This window comes from Jaculus jaculus, chromosome 5 (assembly GCF_020740685.1).
Source record: "Jaculus jaculus isolate mJacJac1 chromosome 5, mJacJac1.mat.Y.cur, whole genome shotgun sequence".
NCBI lineage: Eukaryota > Metazoa > Chordata > Mammalia > Rodentia > Dipodidae > Jaculus > Jaculus jaculus.
The window spans coordinates 170,058,320-170,080,781 of record NC_059106.1 but is presented as its reverse complement, the minus strand read 5'-3'; the positions used below and the strand labels follow the sequence as shown (position 1 = coordinate 170,080,781).

Here is a 22,462-nt window from a genome sequence, read left to right as displayed (position 1 = left end):
CAATCTATGGCTCCTGAGTGTTTCATTGTCCAAAAAAGTAGGATTCCATATGATTATTTATATCCTCTTAGATTTTGCTTAGCCCTCCATCCACTTTTCCTTTACTCAATCTCTTCCCCTGACCTCACTTTGGTCCTTTTCACCTCCACTTATCTATTCTATATACAATACCATCCTATTAAGTACCCCCCTCCCTTCGTTTCTCTTCCCTTTATATTTCTTTTCTAGTTTACTGGCCTTTGCTACTGAGTTTTATTCCTGCTTACACAGAATTTCAATCATCTGTAGCTAGGAGCTAGGATCCACATATGAGACTCTCTCTCTTTCTCTCTCTCCTTTTTTGGGGGGGGGTTTGGTTTTTTTGAGGTAGGGTCTCGCTCTAGCCCAGGCTGATCTGGAATTCACTCTGTAGTCTCAGGGTGGCCTCAGACTCATGGTGATCTTCCTACCTCTGCCTCCTGAGTGCTACGATTAAATGTGTGTGCCACCACACCCGGCTTTCTCTGCCTCTTTCTTTCTTTTTTTTTTTTTCTCTCTGCCTCTTTCTTAAATATAAATAAATAAATAAATTTTGAAAATTATTTATTTGAAGAGAGGGAAATGGAGAGAGAGTAGGGGGCGGGAGGTGGGAGTGGGGAGAGAATGGGCATGCCAGGGCATCTAGCTACTGCAGATGAACTCCAGACACACGTGTCACCTTATGCATCTGGCTGATGTGGGTACTAGGGAATTGAACCTAGGTCACTGGCAAGTGCCTCAACTGCTAAGCCATCTCTCCAACCCTGAGTTCTTTTTAAGAGTGGAAAGCCTACAGAATGTAGGTGGGTTAGTTGGATGTGTCTTCAGGAGCTGGTCCTGGCAGCGTACCTAGGAAAGTATATGGTGTTGATAATTGGTATCTCATCACCAGGCTGACTAACTTGATCACTTAGTTCCTGTGGTTTCTTTTGTCCCTTAAAGTGAAAATAATTTTTTTTTTCATTTTAGTTTTTCTAGGTAGGGTTTCACTCTAGCTCAGGGTGGCGTCAAACTCACTGTGATCATCCTCCTATCTCTGCCTCCCAAGTGCTGGGATTAAAGGCGTGCGCCACCACACCCGGCTGAAAATACAACTGTATAGGGATACATAAAGACTAAATATCCTGCTCCCATTATATTTTCATTTGGAAACTTTGGCTTCCAATAATAGTTTTTGCCTGAGTAGTGGTTAATAGTATTAGCAAAGTGATACTTTTTATGCCCATCATGACCTTGCCTGTGTTCTTGGCCTGCTGTGAGGAGGAGGAGGAGGTTGTTGCTTCTCCTTGTATACTAAGTTTTATCAATGTGGACTTAACCACCTGATATGAAGGAACTTCTTTCTGTTTCAGTGATAAGAGAAATAAAACTGAGCCAAAGAAAGTGCAGACCCATTGGGAAATTTTAGATGAAGGAAGGGAGAAAGGGGCGCAGCACTGAAACCAGCAGGCTTTGCAAACAAGTGCCTTTAACCACCGAGTCATCTCTCCAGCTCTAGTTTGACTTTTTCTCCCACGTAGGGTCCCAATCTAGCCCAGGCCAACCCGGAATTCACTATGTGGTCTCAAGGTGACCTTTAACTGGTGATCCTCCTGCCTCTGCCTCCCAAGTGCTGGGATTAAAGGTGTACACCTCCACACCTGGCAGCCCCAACTTTTTTTTTCTTGTTTTTTTTTTGAGGTAGGGTCTCACTCTAGCCCAGGCTGACCTGGAATTCACTATGGAGTCTCAGGGTGGCCTCAAACTCACAGTGATCCTCCTACCTCTGCCTCCTGAGTGCTGGGATTAAAGGTGTGTGCCACCATGCCTGGCCCAACTTTGATATAGATAAACAGATTCACAAGGAACATAGGTGTGGGTGCATTTACATATATTTTTGTCAGATACTACCATAAAAAATTTCTAGCTATTTCTTGAAACAGCCCAGAAACAATGATATCAAATAGCAACAAGTGTGCTCAGCACCTAGATCTTGATCTCTAAAAACCATTCTTCCCTAAAAGAAACCAGGACTACTTTAAAAAATAGTTGTATTTAGCCAGGTGTGGTGGCGCACGCCTTTAATCCCAGCACTCAGGAGGCAGAGGTAGGAGGATCACCGTGAGTTCGAGGCCACCCTGAGACTACACAGTGAAATTGCAGGTCAGCCTGGGCTAGAGACCCTACCTCAAGAAACCAAAAAAAAAAAAAAAAAAAAAAAAAAAAGGTTGATTTCCAGGCTGGTGTGGTGGCTCGCACCTTTAATTCCAGCACTTGGGAGGCAGAGGTAGGAGGAGAAAGAAAGAGAAATCAATGCAGAGAAAATAGTAAGCCAGGTGTAGTGGCACACATCTTTAATCCCAACACTTGGGAGGCAGAGGTAGGATCTGAAAGTTCAAGGCTACCCTGAGACTACATAGTGAATTCCAGGACAGCCTGAGCTAGACTGAGACCCTATCTAGAGAAAAAAAAAGAGAGAAAATGTGAATGGACATGCCAGCGCCTGTTGCTGCTGCAAATGAACTCCAGCTGCATGTCCTTTATGTGGGTATTGGGGAACTGAATCCAGGCCAGCAGGCTTTGCAAGCAAATGCCTTTTGCTGATGAACCAAAGTAATCTCCCTAGCTCCACATTTTTTTAAATGTTTTAAAAGTATTTTGTTTTTATTTATTTATTTGAGAGACAGGAAAGGGAGAGAGAAAGAGGTAGATAGAGAATGGGCATGTCAGGGCCTTCAGTCATTGCAAACGAACTCCAGATCCATGTGCCACTTTGTGCGTCTTGCTTACATGAGTCCTGGAGAGCTGAACTTGAGTCCTTTGGCTTCACGGGCAAGCACCTTAACTGCTAAGCCATCTCTCTAGCCTTTTTTGTTTTTTAGGTAGAGTCTTGCTATAGCCCAGGCTTGCCTGGAATTCCCTATGTAGTCTTACAGGGTCTTCAAACTCACAGCTGTCCTCCTATTTTTGCCTCCCAAGTGCTGGGATTAAAGGCATGCACCACCACTACTGGTTCTTTCTTGATCTTTTTTTTTTAATTAATTTTATTTATTTATATATTTATTTGAGAGAGAGAAAGAGAGAGAATGGTCATGCCAGGGCCTCTGGTCACTGTAAACAAACTCTAGAAGCATGCACCACATCGTGGGTACTGGGGAATTGAACCTAGGTCCTTAGGCTTCACAGGCAAGTTCCTTAACTGCTAAGCCGTCTCTCTAGCCCTCTTTCTTGGTTCTTGGTTCTTTTCCTGTCTTTCCTCAGAATATCGTCCTTTCTTGTGACCTCGTCTTTTCTCGTTTACAGAGTTGCCCAGGAGAGACTTCCACCCCACTCTTTCCTTGCAGCTCCCCGACTGGCGATCATTCATTGATGTTGTTCATGTGCTCATGTTGTGGTGTGTGCCAGTACTTTTCTTCCTATGGCTGAATAATAGTTCATTATAATGCAAACAGTTCTCTCCATTATCTACAGATTTAACCAAATGTGAATTCAATATATTTGGGAAAAAATTATATCTGTATTGAATTTTTGTACACTTTTTTGCTGTTTGTTTTTCAAGGTAGGGTCTCACTCTATCCCAGGCTGACCTGAAGATCACTATATGTATTCTCAGGTTGGCCTCAAACTTACAGCAACCCTTCTGCCTCTGCCTCTGCCTCCCAAGTGCTGTGATTAAAGGTGTGTGCTACCATGCCTGGCCATGTTTTTTTTTTTTTAATTCACCACACAGTAAAGTGTAACATCACAAGTAACCTAGAAATGATTTGTCTATAGGATGGGTCACATGGAAATACTGTGCCATTTTACCCATCCCTAAGGATACCAAAAAAACAATTGCATGCTGCATTTTATTGAAGCATTTATTCATCATTAAGGCTATTTCCACCTCTTGTCTGTCATGGATAATACTGCTAACATTTATACATTTGTATACCTTTTTTTTTTGTTGTTGTTGTTTTTTGAGGTAGGTAGGGTTTCACATAATTTCAGGCTGACCTAGAATTCACTGTGTAGTCTGAGGGTGGCTTCAAACTCATGGCAATCCTCCTACCACTACCTCTTGAGTGCTGGGATTTAAGGTATGTGCCATTGCACCTGGCTACTGTATGACATTTTTGTTAGGGTCTAGCATTTCACTTCTCTTACATATCACAGTGGATTCTTAGGGACTGTTTGCTCGTGTGAATTCTCTGTGCCACATCCTTTCCTTTCCTTTCCTTTCACAGGAACAAGACTGTGACTTGGATGGGATTGGTCAGCAGCAGCGGCCGCCGCCGCCACCGCCACCCCAGGTGTGAGCCACATAGCCTTGCCTGGGTTCTGTCCTTGCAGGGCCATGACCTGTGCTCTGCTGTTCCCACCAGGGCAGTGGGTCTTGGTTGGTGGGGTGGATTGTAGGTGGAAGAGACTCATCCCAGAGCGGGTTGTATGTGCTCTCTCCTCTCTGCTTTGTTTGTTCCCACATTCGGTTTGGGGAGCCTTCCTGGGGCAGGTGGAGGGGCATGACTAGACGCTTGGTGGAGAGTGTGCCATAATGTATGAGAGGTGCACCGACTGCCAGCTGTGGGTAGTAGTGTTGTAGCCTGGGGATTCATGCTAGTGTAGAGATGGGCACACCCTCTTGTGTCCCATGGCCCCACTTCTGATTATGCTTCTTAGTGTTGCCCTTACCACCCTAGTTCTGAACCTGGCCCTCATCAGGTCTGGCTCCTCTCTGCCTGCAGACAGCCCACAGCCTTGAGCTGGAAGCCATGCGCCTGAGCCTGAACAACATGCACACAGCACAACTGGAGCTGACACAGGCCAACCTGCAGAAGGAAAAGGAGACAGCGCTGACAGAGCTGCGGGAGATGCTTAATGGCCGCCGGGCACAGGAGCTGGCGCTACTGCAGAGTAGGCAGCAGTGTGAACTGGAGCTGATGCGGGCGCAGCACGCCCGTGAGAAGGAGGAGATGGTGCTCCGCTGTGAGCAGGAAACAGGTACAGGACCGAGTCATGCTTGCTCATCCGGTGCAGTTCCAAATGCACTGGGCTTCATAGGGACTTCCTTAAGAACAGCTTAGGTTTTAAGCCATTCTTCCCCTTCTGCTATGCACACACTCCTGTTTCTGCCCATCAGGAGGCAGGTTAGCCTACCCGGTGGTTCCTCCATGTGGCAGGTTCCAGGTGGTGATGGCACCCAGTTGCTGTAAGCACGAGAAACTTGTCTGAGTACACTGTGCTGTGGTACCGTGTCCAGGCTTGACATATCTGCTCTTTTTAGAAATGATAGTGGTGCAGATTGACACGGTGGATCAAATAGGCACTTCAAACAAAAATCTTAGCCGGGCTTGGTGGTGCATGCCTTTAATCCCTTCATTTATGGGGCAGAGGTAGGAGGATCGCCATGAGTTCAAGGCCACCTGAGACTACATAGAGAATTACAGGTCAGCCTGGGCTACAGTGAAACCTTACCTCAAAAAACAAAACAAAACTTTTCCAGGTGTGGTTGGCATATGCCTTTTTTTGGGGGGGGGGTTAATTGTTTTTACTAACATAAGATCAGAACCATCACAGTGACTCAGTTCTAGAACTTACCCATCCCCAAGATTATGCTAGTGATGGGACCCAGAGTGGGCAGAAGGTCTTTGCCTCCCTTGATCTCTTCTCAAACATCATTTTCTCAGACATCTTCCACAGGGCATTAAGATATATCTGCTGTCCAGGAGTCTTCTTGATCTTTCTTTCTCTGTATGAGTATTACCTTCTGCGGTAATGCCTCCAGGACTGCCATGAGATTGACAGGGTAAAGCTTCCTTTCACATTCCCAAGGTGAAATGGGACTTGAGGAATGAGATCTGTAGACTCCAACCACTTCCTGTGTTGGCTGTACCTCAAGGTGGAGATCAGTGCTCTTTATCTCCCCTTCACCAGTTTTGAAGTTCTTCAAAATACATAGTCCAAGCCTCAGAAGTCACCCATGGGGTGCACATAGGAGTTACCAAAGCAGAACAATTTGAGTTTTTCTTTGGTCCCGGTACACAGGAAGCAGCCTCTGCGATGTTCAGGCTGTTCTGAGTCATGCATGATTGTTTAAGGCCCTCTGCCAGACTTAAATGATCATTTAAAGCTTCACAGAGCCCCAGTCTTACAAGTCTTTGCCTTTTGGTGGTTATAATCCTACCTGCAAAACTATCAAACTCCTGACCCCCTTCGGACTTCAAACCTCAACTTCACTGAATGCCTTCTGAATTTCAGAATGCAGTCACCAACCACAGTACAAACATGCTACCTCGCTATGTGAATCAATGGGAGCAGTTCTGCAGGCCAGGGAGAGATCATGGGGTTTAGTGAACTCTCTCCACGTTTGTTGCACACATCCCTCTGACCTGAGACTTCAACACTATGTGTTGTCTTCTAGGCTCAACTAAGATTACTGGTGAGGGTCTGGGATTGAACGCAGCTGGCCTGATGTGAACACACATGCACTATGAGCAGTTACATTTGAGTTGCCTGTCTTTCATCTTGACTGGAGATGTTTTCAGTGTGTGAGGGAAGAGGGCCTGCACTGGACCACAGCACAAAGCCAAACCCCAAGCTGTCATTGCACACGCAGTCTTGTGAAGAAGTAAAGAGGGGCTCATGGCTCCAGTTTCAGTGTCCACATCACTAGGAACTATGTTCTGCAGGGCTCAGGCTAGCATCAGGAGTCTCACACAGAAGCCACTACCAACAAAGTTCTGTGGAAAAAACAACACTGCAGCCGGAAGTCCAGCCTTCCTCATCCCAATGCCTCAAGCTGCCTGGAATGGCCAAGATACCACGTTAGCGGAACCGCCTCTTGGATTCCGAGAACCAACACAGGACTGTCAGGGTTGAGGCTTCCTTCTGACTTGGCAAATTCCACTTCTCATCTCTAGCTAATAATGAGCAGCTTTTCAAGTGCCAGATGCAGACCCTATAAACCCAGACTGTGGGCACCATAGGCTTCAAGGACATGTGCTACCGGCATACGCTTTTTTTTCCCCCTGCTTTTTCAAGGTAGGGTCTCATTCTAGCTCAGGCTGACCTGGATCTTACTAAGTAGTTTTTGGGTGGCCTTGAACTCATGGCAGTCCTCCTACCTCTGCCTCCTGAGTGCTGGGGATAAAGGTGTGCACCATTATGCCTGGCTTTGGCTGTTTTTTGTTTTTTGTTTTTGAGACACTTTCATTGTGTAGCCCAGGCTGGCCTCAAGCTTACACTCCTCCTGCCTTGGCCTTGAGTGCTAAGAGTTTGTGTACCACCAGGTCCAGCGTGGCATATGTTTTGTTTTCAAGTGTTTTTATTAGTGTACATTAAATTATACATTGAGGGCTTCATTATGACATTGTCATACATGTGAATATATAACGTAATAAATATAATAATCATCATTATCTCCCTATTACCCTTTCCTGTTCCCACTCTGGCCGATTCCCTTCCTCTTCCCAGGTAGTCTCCACTCTGTGCACGTGTGTTTTGATGACCCAGTGTGTTTCATGTCAGGGTTGTTTACAGGAGCATGAGTGAGGAGTTGTTAAAAGGGACATGGAAACCTTACCAGCGGCAATACTACTACTGGACACAATGTCTTCCTGCCCTATGGACTGTCAGCTGTGTCTAGATTCTCAGGGAGGGGCGGGGCTTCGTGAGCTCCTCCCTTCTCCATGGGAAGGCGTTGATGGGCTCAGTCTGTGCAGGGAATCCCAGCTGCTGTGAAGTCAGCGTCCACACCGCTCCTCCCCTCTGCTGGCTCATACTCTCTGTCCTTCCATGATGCTCCTGAGGCCTTGAAGGGGTGATATGATGACCCATTTGTGTGCAACTTTATGGTGTATTTTCTGCTAAAGTAGCCAGTGCATTTGTGCACATCTTTATTAAACATCAGCTTTTTGAACTTTTAAAATTGTTTTCGAGGTAGGATCTCACTCTAGCCCAGGCTAATCTGGAAATCACTCTGCAGTCCCAGGCTTGTCTCATACTCACAGCGATCCTCGCGCCTCTGCCTTCTGAGTACTGGGATTAAAGGTGTGCACCACCACGCCCGGCTTTCTTTTTTTGGTTTCCAAAGTAGGGTCTCACTCTAGCTCAGGCTGTCCTGGAATTCACTCTGTAGTCTCAGGGTGGCCTCAAACTCGGCAATCCTACCTCTGCCTCCTGAGTGCTGGGATTAAAGGCGTGCTCCACCACACCTAGCTCCATGCCTGGCTTTTAAGCATTATCTTTATTGGCAGGTAATTCCCATGGTATATAATCCACCCGGGGGGGGGGGAGCAGCTTATTGATGGCTTTTGGTGTGTGCTGAGTTGTACAGAGTTCTTCATTGCCCTAGTTTAGATCACTTCTTACCTGAACAGAGAGCTAGCACTGGGTGAGCTTATTTTCTTGCTTGCCTCTCCAGCTGTGTGTGGCAGACAAGCATTTCTAGCTGTGGTGCTGCTGGAAAGGCCTCTCCTGTTTGTCTCTCCCCACAGCTCTAGAGACCAGTTGTCTTAGTTTCTTTTATGCAATTTCTACCTCTTAGCTCCACACCCTAGTGTCCACACCTGCCAGTGATCCCCCTTTTCCAGACCTGTCCTTCTTTTGCCCTAAAACCTCCTAGGAGGCTCCTCAACTCCTGAGGCACAGTTGGCTTCTCCACTCTTGGGTTCGCTATCACTGGACCCTATGACATTCTCCCATGTTTTGATTCAGAATCCTTCTGCCAGAAGATTCACACAAACTTCGAGATGTCAGTGATGGGTGTCCTAGTAGTTGATCTGTAGGCATTCTCTTAGAAGGTCCTGTATGGCTAAGAATCTCATCGTTTCTTTTGGCATGGTTAAGTTTGTTATTTAAATATCATCTAGATGTCCTGTTACCTCATGTGCATGGCAAGTGTTCATGAGTGGCTAGTGTGCACCAGAGCCCCATTTCCTGAGTGGTGAAAGTTGAGACTCAGTGGTCTGAACAACTTGTTATGCTTATCTTGCAGCTGAACTGAAGGAGAAGTTACGGTCAGAAATGGAGAAAAACGCCCAGATTATAGAGGTGTGTGATGGGTTTGGAATGCAGCTTTGGGTGTATACATTGTTTTTCTTTCACCATTCAGTGAAATACCCTTTGCCTTGATACAGTCAGAAATCCAGTCCAATGTGATGTGCTTGTAGAAAATGAATTACTCATCTTTGTGTAATTATTTAATAATTTATTTTATTATTTTTAGATTAATTTCTGTAATGTGAAGGTTCCAAGTAACTTTTTTTTTTTTTGCTTGTCTGTGTGTTTTGGTGAGTAGTGTAGTGTGGTGTATGCACGTCTGTGCCCTTGTAGTGTCCTATATGTATATTGTGGGTCCTGCTTCATTACCCTTCTGCTTGGTCTTTTTTAGAGCTGGAGTCTCTTTTTGCATATTCTAGAGCTTGCAGAACTTTGATAATTCTTGCTCCTGTGTGTCTGGGATACAGATGCATGTGTCCATGCCCAGCATTTTACATGGGATCTGGAGATTTAAGCTCAGGCAGTCTCACTCAGGCCCTCAGGCTTGCGCAGGAAGCACACTTAACCACTGAGCCACTTCTCCCGGCTCGCAGCCTCTTCTTATGTGGTGTTCTGGATTGCTCTCCCCATCCTCGCAGACTTGCGTCTGATAGAAGGCAGCAAATGTTATGAGAGGTGTGGGGTGGTGCACTTGGATGTTGGGAGGGTTAACGGGGGCAGGTTAACTCCCAGCCTTGACTGGTTTGGAAGTACCACCTGAATCAGCATCCTGGCAGTGTTCAGGCATTATCTGAGGGAATCAGTGAGTTTGGGACTGGTAAGGACTGATTTCATAGGACAGACTAGCCCTTGAAAATGTGTCAGCAAAGTTGCCATTGTTCCCTTGGATCTCCTAGCGAGACAGCTTCAGGTCTTTCAAATTGGTTATATGATGAACCTGAGATTCTGAGACTGCTTGTACTATGGGGTAACTAGCCTTGCTTTCTTCTCTGGCTGTTTGCCTTGTGCCTCTTCTGTTTCTGTCCTTTCAGCCATCAAAAGCCCATTTCCCAAGGCCTGTTCAGTCTGGGGCTGGCGAATGACTCAGCTCAGGTTTCAGACTGTGTGGTTAATATCTCTTTACTACATATGTGAGCTACTGACCATGATCTTTTTCTTTTTAATTAGAATCTGAAGCAAGACTGGAAATCTGAAAAAGAGTTATGCTTGGAAAATTTGCGCAAAGAATTATCTGCAAAGCACCAGTCAGAAATGGAGAGTTTGCAAAACCAGTTTCAGAAAGAATTGGCAGAACAAAGGGCTGAGTTAGAGAAGATGTTTAAAGCCAAAACACAGGCTGAAGGTGAGCATCTGATAAAAGCGAATTGGGTGCTGGAGAGATGGCTTAGCAGTTAAGGCACTTACCTGTGAAGTCTAAGGACCCAGGTTCAACTCCCCAGCACCCATGTAAGCCAGATACACAAGATGATGCATGGCACAAAGTCATGCGCATGTCTGGAGTTCGAATGTAGTAGATAGTGTCAATTCTCTCTGTCTTTCCCTAAAAGTAAAAAAAAAAAAAAAAATTAAGTAAAACAATAACAAAAAATAAACAAAAAGCCAATTGGTCTGGAGGAGGCTGTGTGACAGTCGAGTAGCACCCTGTGACTGGACTTGCTTCTGTGCTGCAGGCACTGAGGCTGTGTGCGGCTCCGGAGCCGCTGAGCCTGTCCACTGTTTGCCTCACAGATGTCTTCTACACGTCCACTTATGAAGCAGTAACACGCTTTGATGCTCCAGGGCCACGTGTTCCGCCCTGATCCTTGTACGTCAAGGGGCATGGTCTGCTTGTCTCTGTGTCCATGTACATCTTCTTCCTAGGGAAAGCAGGCTGGTTGCTGAGATGGTATCTGGAAGGAACCTGCTCAGCTATGCCCCTCCTGTGACAGTGCTCAGGTGTGCATGGATGAAGCATGCTGGGGACAGTCGTCTGCATCTGAGCTGTTGGCTCACATGGTGACATGCTGAGGAAGAAAGCATCATCTTGTCAAAAATAGGTGATATCTGTATTGCCTTCCAGTTTCCCTTAAGAGCCTGGAGACTCAGCACCAAGAAGCCATCAAGAAATTACAGGAAGACCTACAGTCAGAACATTGCCAGTATTTGGAAGACTTAGAGTTGAAATTCAGAGAAAAAGAAAAAGAAAAGCAGTTTGAGGTAGGTCAGAGCTTACTGTTAATTATTTGGTGTATTAAGGATGTTTTAAAAGATTTTTGGGGCAGGAAAGATAACTTAGCAGTTCAGGTGATTGCCTGCAAAGCCTAATGGCCTGGGTTTGATTCCCCAGTATCCACATAAAGCCAGATGCACAAAGTAGTGCATGTGTATGGAGTTGGTTTGTTGTGGCTAGAGGCTCTGGTGTGCCCATTCTGTTTGTCAATCCCATTTCTCTCTGTCTCTATCTGCTTTCAAATAAATTAATTAAAAAAAAAAAAAAAAGATTTTGGATCTCAGCCATTTCATACAATCTAACCAGCCAAAACTTGAGTAGTAAATTACTTAGTGTTTGGATAGCATCTGTGAAGTTCACATGTTAAAGTTTGGTCTTTATCTCAGAATACGTATTCCTGAGAGGGTTATAAGATCACAAACGCTAGGAGTGTAAGGCAACATTTTCTGACCATAATTCAGTAAACTACTTAATTAAAAAAATATTTTATTATTTATTTATTTGACAGAGAAAGAGGGAGAGACAGAGAGAATGGGTGTGCTAGGGCCTCTAGCCACTGCAAATGAACTCCAGTCACATGCGCCCCCTTGTGCATCTGGCTAACATGGGTCCTGGGGAATCGAACCTGGGTCCTTTAGTTTTGCAAACACCTTAACTGCTAAGACACCCCTCCAGCCCAGAACTTAATTTTTAAAAATATATTTATTTATTTATTTATTTGACAGAGAGAGAGAGAATGGGTGCGCCAAGGCGTCTAGCCACTGCAAACAAACCCCAAATGCATGTATCCCCTTGTGGATCTGGCTTACATGGATTCTGGGGGATTCCATCTGTGTCCTTTGGCTTTGCAGGCAAGTGTGTTAACCGCTAAGCCATCTCTCTAGCCCTTATTATTATTATTTTTTCCGAGGTAGGGTCTCACCCTAGCCTAGGCTAACCTGGAATTCACTATATAGTCTCAGGCTGGCCTCAAACTCACGGCGCTCCTCCTACCTCTGCCTGCCTCCCGAGTGCTGGGATTAAAGGTGTGTGCCACCATGTCCAGTAGACCATATTCTTTTTTTTTTTTTTCTTTTCACAATTTTTATTAACATTTTCTATGATTATAAAAAATATCCCATGGTAATACCCTCCCCCCCCCACACTTTCCCCTTTGAAATTCCATTCTCCATCATATTACTTCCCCATCTCAATCATTGTACCTACATATATACAATACCAACCTATTAAGTACCCTCCTCCCTTCCTTTCTCTACCCTTTATGTCTCCTTTTTAACTTACTGGCCTCTGCTACTAAGTATTTTCATTCTCACACAGAAGCCCAGTCATCTGTAGCTAGGATCCACATATGAGGGAGAACATGTGGTGCTTGGCTTTCTGGGCCATGGTTACCTCACTTAGTATAATCCTTTCCAGATCCATCCATTTTTCTGAAAATTTCATAACTTCATTTTTCTTTACCACTGAATAGAACTCCATTGTATAAATGTGTCACATCTTCAATATCCACTCATCAGTTCAGGAACATCTAGGCTGGTTCCATTTCCCAGCTATTATAAATTGAGCAGCAATAAACATGGTTGAGCCAACATTTATGATCATTTGTTTTCATGATGGTGGCCAATCTGACAGGAGTGAGATGGAATCTCAATGTAGTTTTAATCTGCATTTCCCTGATGACTAGTGGCGTAGAACATTTTTTTAGATGCTTATATGTCATTCATATTTCTTGAGAATGCTCTATTTAGCTCCATAGCCCATTTTTTGATTGGTTTATTTGATTCCTTATTATTTAACTTTTTGAGTTCTTTGTATATCCTAGATATTAATCCTCTATCAGATATATAGCTGGCGAAGATTTTTTCCCATTCTGTAGGTTGCCTCTTTGCTTTTTTCACTATGTCCTTTGCAGTGCAAAATCTATGTAATTTCATGAGGTCCCAGTGATTAATCTGTGGTTTTATTGCCTGAGCAATTGGGGTTGTATTCAGAAAGTCTTTGGCAAGACCAATATGTTGGAGGGTTTCCCCTACTTTTTCCTCTAGCAGTTTCAGAGTTTTAGGTCTGATGGATGTTAAGGTCTTTAATCCATTTGGACTTAATTCTTGTGCATGGCGAGAGAGAAGAATCTATTTTCATCCTTCTACAGATATATATCCAGTTTTCCCAACACCATTTGCTGAGAGGCTGTCTTTTCTCCAATGAGTATTTTTGGCATTTTTATCGAATATCAGGTGGCTATAGCTACCTGGACTTACATCTGGGTCCTCTATTCTGCTCCACTAATCTACATGTCTGTTTTTGTGCCAGTACCACGCTGTTTTTGTTACCATGGCTCTGTAGTATAAGTTAAAATCAGGTATGGTGATACCACCAGCCTTATTTTTGTTGCTCAGTATTATTTTAGATATTTTAGGTTTTTTATGATTCCAAATGAATTTTTGGATTGTTTTTTCTATTTCCATGAAGAATGCTTTTGGAATTTTGATAGGGATTGCATTAAATGTGTAGATTGCTTTTGGTAAGATTGCCATTTTCACAATATTGATTCTTCCAATCCAGGAACAAGGGATGTTTCTCTACTTTCTAGTGTCTTCTGCAATTTCTCGCTTGAGTGTTTTAAAGTTCTCATTGTATAGATTCTTTACTTCCTTGGTTAGGTTTATTCCAAGTACTTTATTTTTTTTGATGCAATTGTGAATGGGAGTGATTCTCGGATTTCATCCTCTGTGTGTTTGTTGTTAGCATATATGAAGGGTACTGATTTCTGTGTATTTATTTTGTATCCTGCTACATGGCTGTAGGTTTTTATCAGCTCTAACAGTTTGCTAGTAGAGTCTTTAGGGTCCTTTATGTATAGAATCATGTCATCTGCAAATAATGATAACTTGATCTCTTCCTTTTCAATTTGTATCCCTTTTATGTGTGTCTCTTGCCTTATTGCTATGGCTAAGACTTCCAAAACTATATTAAATAAAAGTGGGGACAGTGGACACCTTTGTCTTGTTCCTGATTTTAGTGGAAAAGTTTCCAGTTTTTCCCCATTTAGTAATATGTTGGCTGTAGGCTTGTCATAAATAGCTTTTATTATATTGAGATATGTTCCTTCTATTCCCAGTCTCTGTAGAACTTTTATCATGAAGGGATGTTGGATTTTTGTCAAACGCTTTCTCTGCATCTAATGAGATGGTCATGTGATTTTTGTCCTTCAACCCATTTATATAATGTATTACATTTATAGATTTGCATATATTGAACCATCCCTGCGTCTCTGGGATAAAGCCTACTTGGTCAGGGTGAATGATCTTTCTGATATATTCTGTATTCTGTTTGCCAATATTTTGTTGAGAATTTTTGCATCTATGTTCATGAGGGAGATTGGTTTGTAACTTTCTTTTTTTGTTCTATCTTTGCCTGGTTTTGTAGACCATAATCTTAAATGTGAGGCTTTTTTCTTTTTTTCTTTTTTTTTTTTTTTGTTTTCGAGGTAGGGTCTCACTGTAGCCCAGGCTGACCTGGAATTCACTATGGAGTCTCAGGGTGGCCTTGAACTCACAGCGATCCTACTACCTCTGCCTCCCAAGTGCTGGGATTAAAGGTGTGCACCACCATGCCCGGCTGTGAGGCTTTTTTCTTTCATCAGTGTGTTGACAAGTTCTCATACTGGTGAAGCTACCAGAAGTGGCCACTCGGACTCCTGCTGGGGGCAGTCATCAGGTGGTCCTGGAGGCCCGAGTATGGACATCACAAAGGTCGGGGCTCATGGCCCTGACCCCAGGGCTTTACTTTCTCTGTGGTCCAGGTGATTTAAGTGAGCATTGAGAGTTAGTTCCACAGTAGGAACACTGTTCATCAGTTGTGCTGTATAGGTGTGTGGACTCTTAGCAATAGGCTACAATATAGCAAAGTTTGTTATCAAAGTGGATGATAACCTGCTTCTTTAACATGAACAGGGAGAGTCTTCTTATTTTTTGAATAATAAGTACTATGGCCTCACGTTGTTTCCCAAGACTGCTCTATGTGAGTTTGTAGTGAAGCCCATTATAATATGTCTGTCCTGGAGTTCCATCAGTGGTCTCCAAGTGTGACCCCATTCTATACTAAGTGCCCGTGTTATACTTTCATAGGCGTTGTGCATGGGGCAGCACAGTGCACTAGGAACATTGCATGTTGTGGCTCAGGCCAATAAACAGGTGGATGTGCTTCTCCCAGGGCAATGCCCAGGCTGAAGTTATTCTATGGACAATTACCCCCCCCCCCTTTAAGGTCAGGCTCACTCAAGCCCAGATTAATCTGGCACTCACTCTGTAGTCCCGGGCTGGCCTTGAACTCATAGTGATCCTTCTACCTCTATCTCCTGAATGCTGGAATTAAAGGCATGTACCTCCACACTTGGCTCCCTTTTTCTTTTTCTCTTCTTTCTCTTTCTTTGTTTCTGTTTTCTTTTTGTTTGTTTGTTTTGAGGTAGGATCTTGCTATGGCTGGCCCCAATGTGCCAGGGGTCAATTGATTCTCCTCTCTCAGATTCCTGAGTAGCTGAGGTGACAAGTGTACAACACTGCTGATTGTTGCTTTTAAAATGGCCTTGTTCTCACTTGGGCAGAGTTGTGGTACTGGTCCATTTTGTTTGTTACTCTTGCTGACCTCTGAGCTACATGTTTGGGATCTGTATTACTATGTGAGGCTCAGGGGTGTTTACAAAGAGACACAGTGCCATAAAATCACACAGGCCCTGCCTTAGACTCATCTCCTTAGGTACTTACATGGATATTTTAGTTTTTATTTGAGAGAGAGAGAGAGAGAAGCAGATAGAGACCGAATGCATGTTCAAGGGCCTCCAGCCATTGCAAATGAACTCCAGACATCTGCACCACCTTCTGCATCTGGCTTTATGTGGGTACTGGGAAACTGAACTCAGGTCCTTGGGCTTTGCAGGCACACCCCTTAACCACTGTGCAATCTCTCCAGCCAATTACATTTTTCTTTTCCACAGTTAGAGAATCTTCAGGCATCCTATGAAGACCTGAAGGCCCAATCACAAGAAGAAATCAGGTGCCTGTGGTCCCAGCTTGAGTCTCTGAGAACCAAAAGAAAGGAACTTAATGGTGAGGAATTTTGTGGGAGAATTTAGATCCTTGAAAGCTTAAAGCTCTGTGGTTTTATTTTAGTTACCTGTTTATCATCTATGTGTGTATCATTTCTTTTTCTTTTTTTTCTTTTTTTTTTTTTGTTGTTATTTATTTATTTATTTGAGAGAGACAGAGAAAGAGAGAGAGAGAGAGAGAGAGAGAGAATGGGCGCGCCAGGGCCTCCGGCCACTGCAAACGAACTCCAGATGTGTGCGCCCCTTGTGCATCTGGCTAATGTGGGTCCTGAGGAACTGAGCCTTGAACCGGGGTCCTTAGGCTTCACAGGCAAGTGCTTAACCACTAAGCCATCTCTCCAGCCCTTATTTTTCTTTTTTTGGTTTTTCGAGGTAAGGTTTCACTCTAGCCCAGGCTGACCTGGAATTCACTATGGAGTCTCAGGGTGGCCTCGAACTCACAGCGATCCTTCTACCTCTGCCTCCCAAGTGCTGGGATTAAAGGCATGCGCCACCACGCCCGGCTCATTTATTTTTCTATCTGTCTAGTCAAGGAGGTAGAAATGGAACCCAGCACTTTATACCATATAGTCACAGGCTTAACTGCTGAGTCCCCCACCCCTGTATGGGTTTAGTTGTTGGAACCCCAGAATTTAAAACTTACAGTGAGCACAAAAAGTGCCTTTGTAAGCCAGGTGTGGTGGCACACACCTTCAATACCAGCACTTGGGAGGCAGAGGTAGGAGGATCACTAAGTTTGAGGACAGCTTGAGACATAGTGAATTCCAGGTCATCCTGGGCTAGAGCAAGACCTCACCTCAAAAACTGAAACCAAAGTGACTTTGTAAGCTTGCTTGGTTTCCATCATGAAAGCACCTTCTGCAGGTGAGATTGGCATGCTCAGGGTAGTGTGGCCATAGTGTGTCTTGTTTCATTTGGGAGAGTTTTGACTTTTGTCCCTTAACATGCCAGCTAAGTAGCAGCCATTACTGTGTCCTGATGACATAGACTGGCCTGCAGCAAGGTGTCCTTCATGTGTCGGATGAGGTATTGAGAGTGCTCAGCTTTACCTGAAAACACTACTGCGTGCCATCGCAGGTCCTTCTTAGCAGGCACTGGGAGTCCAGGGTGGGGTGAGGCTTTCTGCTCATGGCTGTGTGGATCCTGAGAGCTGCTTCAAAACAGGTGTTGTCCACAATGGCCTGGATCTCCATGGCCTCACAGTGCCTGACACTACCTACACAAGACCATCATACTAGGAGGAAAAGATGATGACATCACAATGAAAGAGAGGCTGGTTGAGAGGAGGAGGGGATGTGATGAAGAGTGCACTTTCAAAGGGGAAAGTGGGGGGACGGAGGGAATTGCCATGGGATATTTTTTATAATCACGGAAGTTGTTAATAAAAAAAAAATTGGAGGGCTGGAGAGATGGCTTAGTGGTTAAGCGCTTGCCTGTGAAGCCTAAGGACCCTGGTTCGAGGCTCGGTTCCCCAGGTCCCACGTTAGCCAGATGCACAAGGGGGCGCACGCGTCTGGAGTTCGTTTGCAGAGGCTGGAAGCCCTGGCGCGCCCATTCTCTCTCTCTCCCTCTCTCTGTCTTTCTCTCTGTGTCTGTCGCTCTCAAATAAATAAATAAATAAATAAATAAATAAAATTAAAAAAAAATTGGAAAAAGAAAACAACAACAGGTGGTGTTGTGCTCCTGTATGTAGCTCCAGCTTTTGCTGAGGCCACTCCAGTCTGGTCTCCCTCAGCTGAGCTCGGCAAGACCCGGAATCTCGACCCTTACCTTTTGTGTCAGGAAAGTCTTCGTGCAGCAGGTGCACATGGCTGCCCAAGAGCAGCAGAGACAGTTGTGCCCAGGGGCAGAGAGGGCGGGTTCAGTTCAGCTCACCAGAATCCAAGGTCACAGGAGCCTGGCACCAACCAACATCCTTTCTTGGTATTCATTTGCACAAAAACCTTGAAGACTCTTGGTTGCTTCTGAGGGCAAATGTGATTTGGATGGAGGAGCAGGATGAGCAAGAAATACACCACTTGGCAAATCCCTTTTTGTTGTGTGGTGGTGAGTGAGGCCTGGAGCTGTGTCTATGGCTAGGTATGGCTGCCAACATGTCAGTTTATCTTTTTCTTGGGATCCATCTGTTACTGGAGGCTGGAGAAGAGAAGAGATGGGTCCAGAGGTGGAGCTGCTTGTACATATGATGGAGCATATTCTGCCATGGGCTATCATCCTGCATCCCAGGACATGGGGAACTTGGGTCTGTAATGTCAGGTGTAGTAGCTGACTTAGTCTGCATTGTTTGTTAGTGACTGCCGGAGGCCAGCTAGCCGTGTTCTCTAGTCCACAAGCTTGGGTGTGGTATGTGTTGCTTTTCTGTTATTGTGTAGCAAAGTATTATGTTGGTAGCTTCAAAACGCAGTTATAAGCTCACTGGAAATATGAAGTGTTGTATCTGAGTTTCTGCCCATTGCTTCCCACACCTGAAATCCAAGAGTGAGTCAGTGGCTATGTGATACTCTAAATCCATCAATGAGCTCGTTGGAATTGTGGCAGGTTACAATGGCTTTCTGCCACAATTCTGGTTGCTCTAGTCTTTGTACCACTAGCTGGAAAAAACTCAGATTAAAAAAAAAATTATTTATTTATTTGAGAGAGAGAAAGAGGCAGAGAGAGAGAGAGAGAACACGGGCACAGGCGCACCAGGGCCTCCACCCACTGCAAACACTTCAGATGCATGTGCTGCCTTGTGCATCTGGCTTATGTGGGTCCTGAAGAATCAAACCAGGATTCTTTGGCTTTGCAGGCAAATGACTTAGCCCAAAACTCAGATTTTTTTTTTTAGATTTTTAACGTATTTATTAGAGAGTGACAGACACAAAGAGAAACACAGATAGAGGGAGAGAGAGAGAATGGGTGCACCAGGGCTTCCAGCCTCTGCAAACGAACTCCAGACGCGTGCGCCCCCTTGTGCATCTGGCTAACGTGGGACCTGGGGAACCGAGCCTCGAACCAGAGTCCTTAGGCTTCACAGGCAAGCGCTTAACCGCTAAGCCATCTCTCCAGCCCTCAGATTTCTTTTTTAAGGGACTCAAGAGATACTGAGTGAACCATAGGTGCATGTGTGTATGTGCAGGGGGGGGTTGTCCTCATCCATTCATAGGCTCTGGGATTGGGCCTTTCTCAACATCTCCCCAGGAACCTTTCTGTGTTCTGGTTTGTTGTTTCATTTGGGGGTAATTGTGTCTTCATTCTGCTGAAGATCCCTGGGACCCGCTCCTGAGCGGAGAGTCTCCCCTGGAGGAGCTAGAACACTTGCGGTTGGACTTCGCTCAGCAGCAGCAGCGGGATAGAGCCCAGCATGAGTCGGAGCTGGAGCAGCTCAGGGTTTACTTTGAGAAGAAGCTGAAGGATGCTGAGAAGACTTATCAGGAAGACCTGACTCTGTTCCAGCAACGGCTGCAGGAGGCAAGGGAGGACTCTCCTCTAGAGTCTGCAGAAGTCAGGTAAAGGAAGCAATGTGGGTTTCTTCATTTTTAAAACAAGAGTCTCTAGCCTGCGCTGTCCTCAGACTCCCTATGTAGCTGAGGATGACCTTGCATTTCGGCTCCTCCTGGCTCCACCTCCCAAGTGCTAGGAGTACAGGTATGTGTCACCTTGCTCAGGGGTTCCTGAATTCTAGACAAGCTTTCTACCCACTGAGTTCCATCCCCAGCGCTGGGAGTGGTGTTGATGTCCAGAGGGCCTGTGAAATGTGGGACTTAGACTGGGTTTGCATCCCTCATTTGTACTCTGATGCGAGTGGGGCCAGCAGAACTGTCTTAGAACCACATTCCATGGACTGCACTCGACCCAAGCAGCTGCCTGTTTGCTGCGCCTTCCCACTGAGTTGCCAGTGTGGCCTCTGTGCTGGCTGCTGGTTGCTGGGCAGTTGGCCTCTCTCCCCTGTGTTGTGACACCAGCTGAGCATAATCCTACCTTTACATAGATGCCTTAGCTCTATGGGGTTGGGCCCGAGGGCAGAGGGAGCATGCTGGCAAGAACAGGGTACACTGAAGTTTTAAACATGTTTTTTCTCCTAGTTTATCCTGTATGTTTCCAGAAGTGACGTCTGGCAGAGAAGGCGAAGAGCAGCTGGGTCCGCATGATCTTCAACCTGAGCAGCCAGAGGTGGGAGAGCACTAGGCGAGTGTGTACGCGCTAGTGTGTGGATGCGTGCCCACCATAGACCACGTGTGTGTACGCGCTAGTGTGTGGATGCGTGCCCACCATAGACCACGTGTGTGTACGCGCTAGTGTGTGGATGCGTGCCCACCATAGACCACGTGTGTGTACGCGCTAGTGTGTGGATGCGTGCCCACCATAGACCACGTGTGTGTACGCGCTAGTGTGTGGATGCGTGCCCACCATAGACCACGTGTGTTTACGCGCTAGTGTGTGGATGCGTGCCCACCATAGACCACGTGTGTGTACGCGCTAGTGTGTGGATGCGTGCCCACCATAGACCACGTGTGTGTACGCGCTAGTGTGTGGATGCGTGCCCACCATAGACCACGTGTGTGTACGCGCTAGTGTGTGGATGCGTGCCCACCATAGACCACGTGTGTGTACGCGCTAGTGTGTGGATGCGTGCCCACCATAGACCACTTGGCGCATGTGCAGGTCTGAGGACATGCTCGGGTGTTTGTGCACTCCTCCACCTTGCTTGAGATGGGGGTCTTCCTTGTTCTTGTCATTGCATGTGCGCCAGTCCAGCTGGCCTATGAACTTGTGGATTCTCTCAGATCACCTATTGCTGTAGTCACATTGAGATTATGGACAAATGCTCATTTTGTGTCCAGCTTTATGTGAGTACTGGGAAATTGAACCCTGACTGCCAGGCTTGCAAGCAAGAGCCATTAGCCACTGAGCCATCTTCCCAGCTGTCCTCCAGGCTGTCCCCTGCGTCTCCACACCCCACCCAGGTATGGTCTCACTGTAGCCCAAGCTGACCTGGAATTCACTATGTAGTCTCAAGGTGGCCTCGAACTCATGGTGATCTTGCTACTTCTGGGATTAAAGCCATGTGCCACCATATCTGGCTTCCAGGCTGTTTTTAAGTCATGGAGGAAATGTTGAGGATCAGTAGTTAATTTAGAAATAGACTGTTGTTCATGTCATAAAATCTGCTTTTCTGTCCTTTGATTCATCACACCGAGGGAAGCTTGATTTTCCGCTTGGGAAACACCTCTGACCTCACTCTTATGTCCTGTTTTTCTGGTGGATTAAGACAAAACCAAGAGGCTGCCTTGCCCTTCTTTTCTTTCCTCTAGTCCTGATTCTTGTATTTTGCTCTGTCTCCTGGCTTTCAGCAAGGCTTCCTCTGCCACACCGCATACCTGCCTGCCTATACTTTGGTGGTTTTTTTTTTTTTTTTCTGTGTTTTTTGTTGTGGTTTCTCAAGGCAAGCTCTAGCTTTAACCCAGGGTAACCTGGAATTCACTATATTCACTATGTAGTCTTAGGCTGGCCTCAAACTCATGGAAATCCTCCTACCTCTTCCTCCTGAGAGCTGGCATTAAAGGCATGCACCACCACACCCGACCCCATCAGTCTCTTTTATTTTGATATCATCATCTTTTCCTGCTATTATGATGGTCTTGTGTAGGTAGTGCTAGGCACTACAAAGTCATGATCCAGGCCATTTTGTGTCTGGAAGAGTGCATGGTAAGGAGTCCTACCATAGTAAGTCCTTTGGCTCTTACATTCTTTCTGCCACCTCTTCCTTAATGGACCCTCAGCCCTAGAAGGTGTGATAGTGATGTTTCAGTGCTGAGCATGCCTCTTGCCCTTCACTTCTCTTACCTTTCACTTCTTTGCAGCACTAAGGTGCCTTTTGAGTCATCTCTGAGGACCTGAAAAGAAAAGAGAAGCTTCTCTAACCAAAAGTGATTGTGGCATTAATATATGGGCATGCACATGAAGAGACGTGCTTACTGGGCAGTTTGGTGAGCATAATGTATGCGTTAGGCAGACACCCCCTAGGGCTCATGACTTCTCCTGTTATAGATTTTTCAGCATCAGGCATGTTTCCCCTCCCTTGGAGCGGGCCTCCAGTCCAATTAGAGAGCAGTTGGTTTCTCCCATAACAGACATGCCAGTATTGTATCTCTTGGTTCATTTGGTCTGGCTGGCCATACTTAAAGGTTTGC

At 45.4% G+C, this 22,462-nt stretch overlaps 1 protein-coding gene across 6 annotated transcripts in view; it reads left to right on the top strand.

Annotated features, from left to right (window-relative positions):
- Pcnt (pericentrin) overlaps nucleotides 1-22,462 on the top strand; it is a 129,141-nt gene that overhangs the window by 7,461 nt on the left and 99,218 nt on the right. For 4 of the 6 annotated variants that reach the window (XM_045148729.1, XM_045148733.1, XM_045148732.1 and 1 more), the window contains exons 3-11: nucleotides 4,224-4,289; nucleotides 4,722-4,977; nucleotides 8,972-9,027; nucleotides 10,144-10,318; nucleotides 11,036-11,172; nucleotides 16,179-16,290; nucleotides 19,534-19,777; nucleotides 20,354-20,441; nucleotides 21,113-21,235. In XM_045148729.1, the coding sequence (XP_045004664.1) occupies nucleotides 4,224-4,289; nucleotides 4,722-4,977; nucleotides 8,972-9,027; nucleotides 10,144-10,318; nucleotides 11,036-11,172; nucleotides 16,179-16,290; nucleotides 19,534-19,777; nucleotides 20,354-20,441; nucleotides 21,113-21,235 (1,257 nt within the window). The remainder of the gene's footprint in view (nucleotides 1-4,223; nucleotides 4,290-4,721; nucleotides 4,978-8,971; nucleotides 9,028-10,143; nucleotides 10,319-11,035; nucleotides 11,173-16,178; nucleotides 16,291-19,533; nucleotides 19,778-20,353; nucleotides 20,442-21,112; nucleotides 21,236-22,462) is intronic. The other 2 variants (XM_045148731.1, XM_045148730.1) reach the window with 1 other exon arrangement.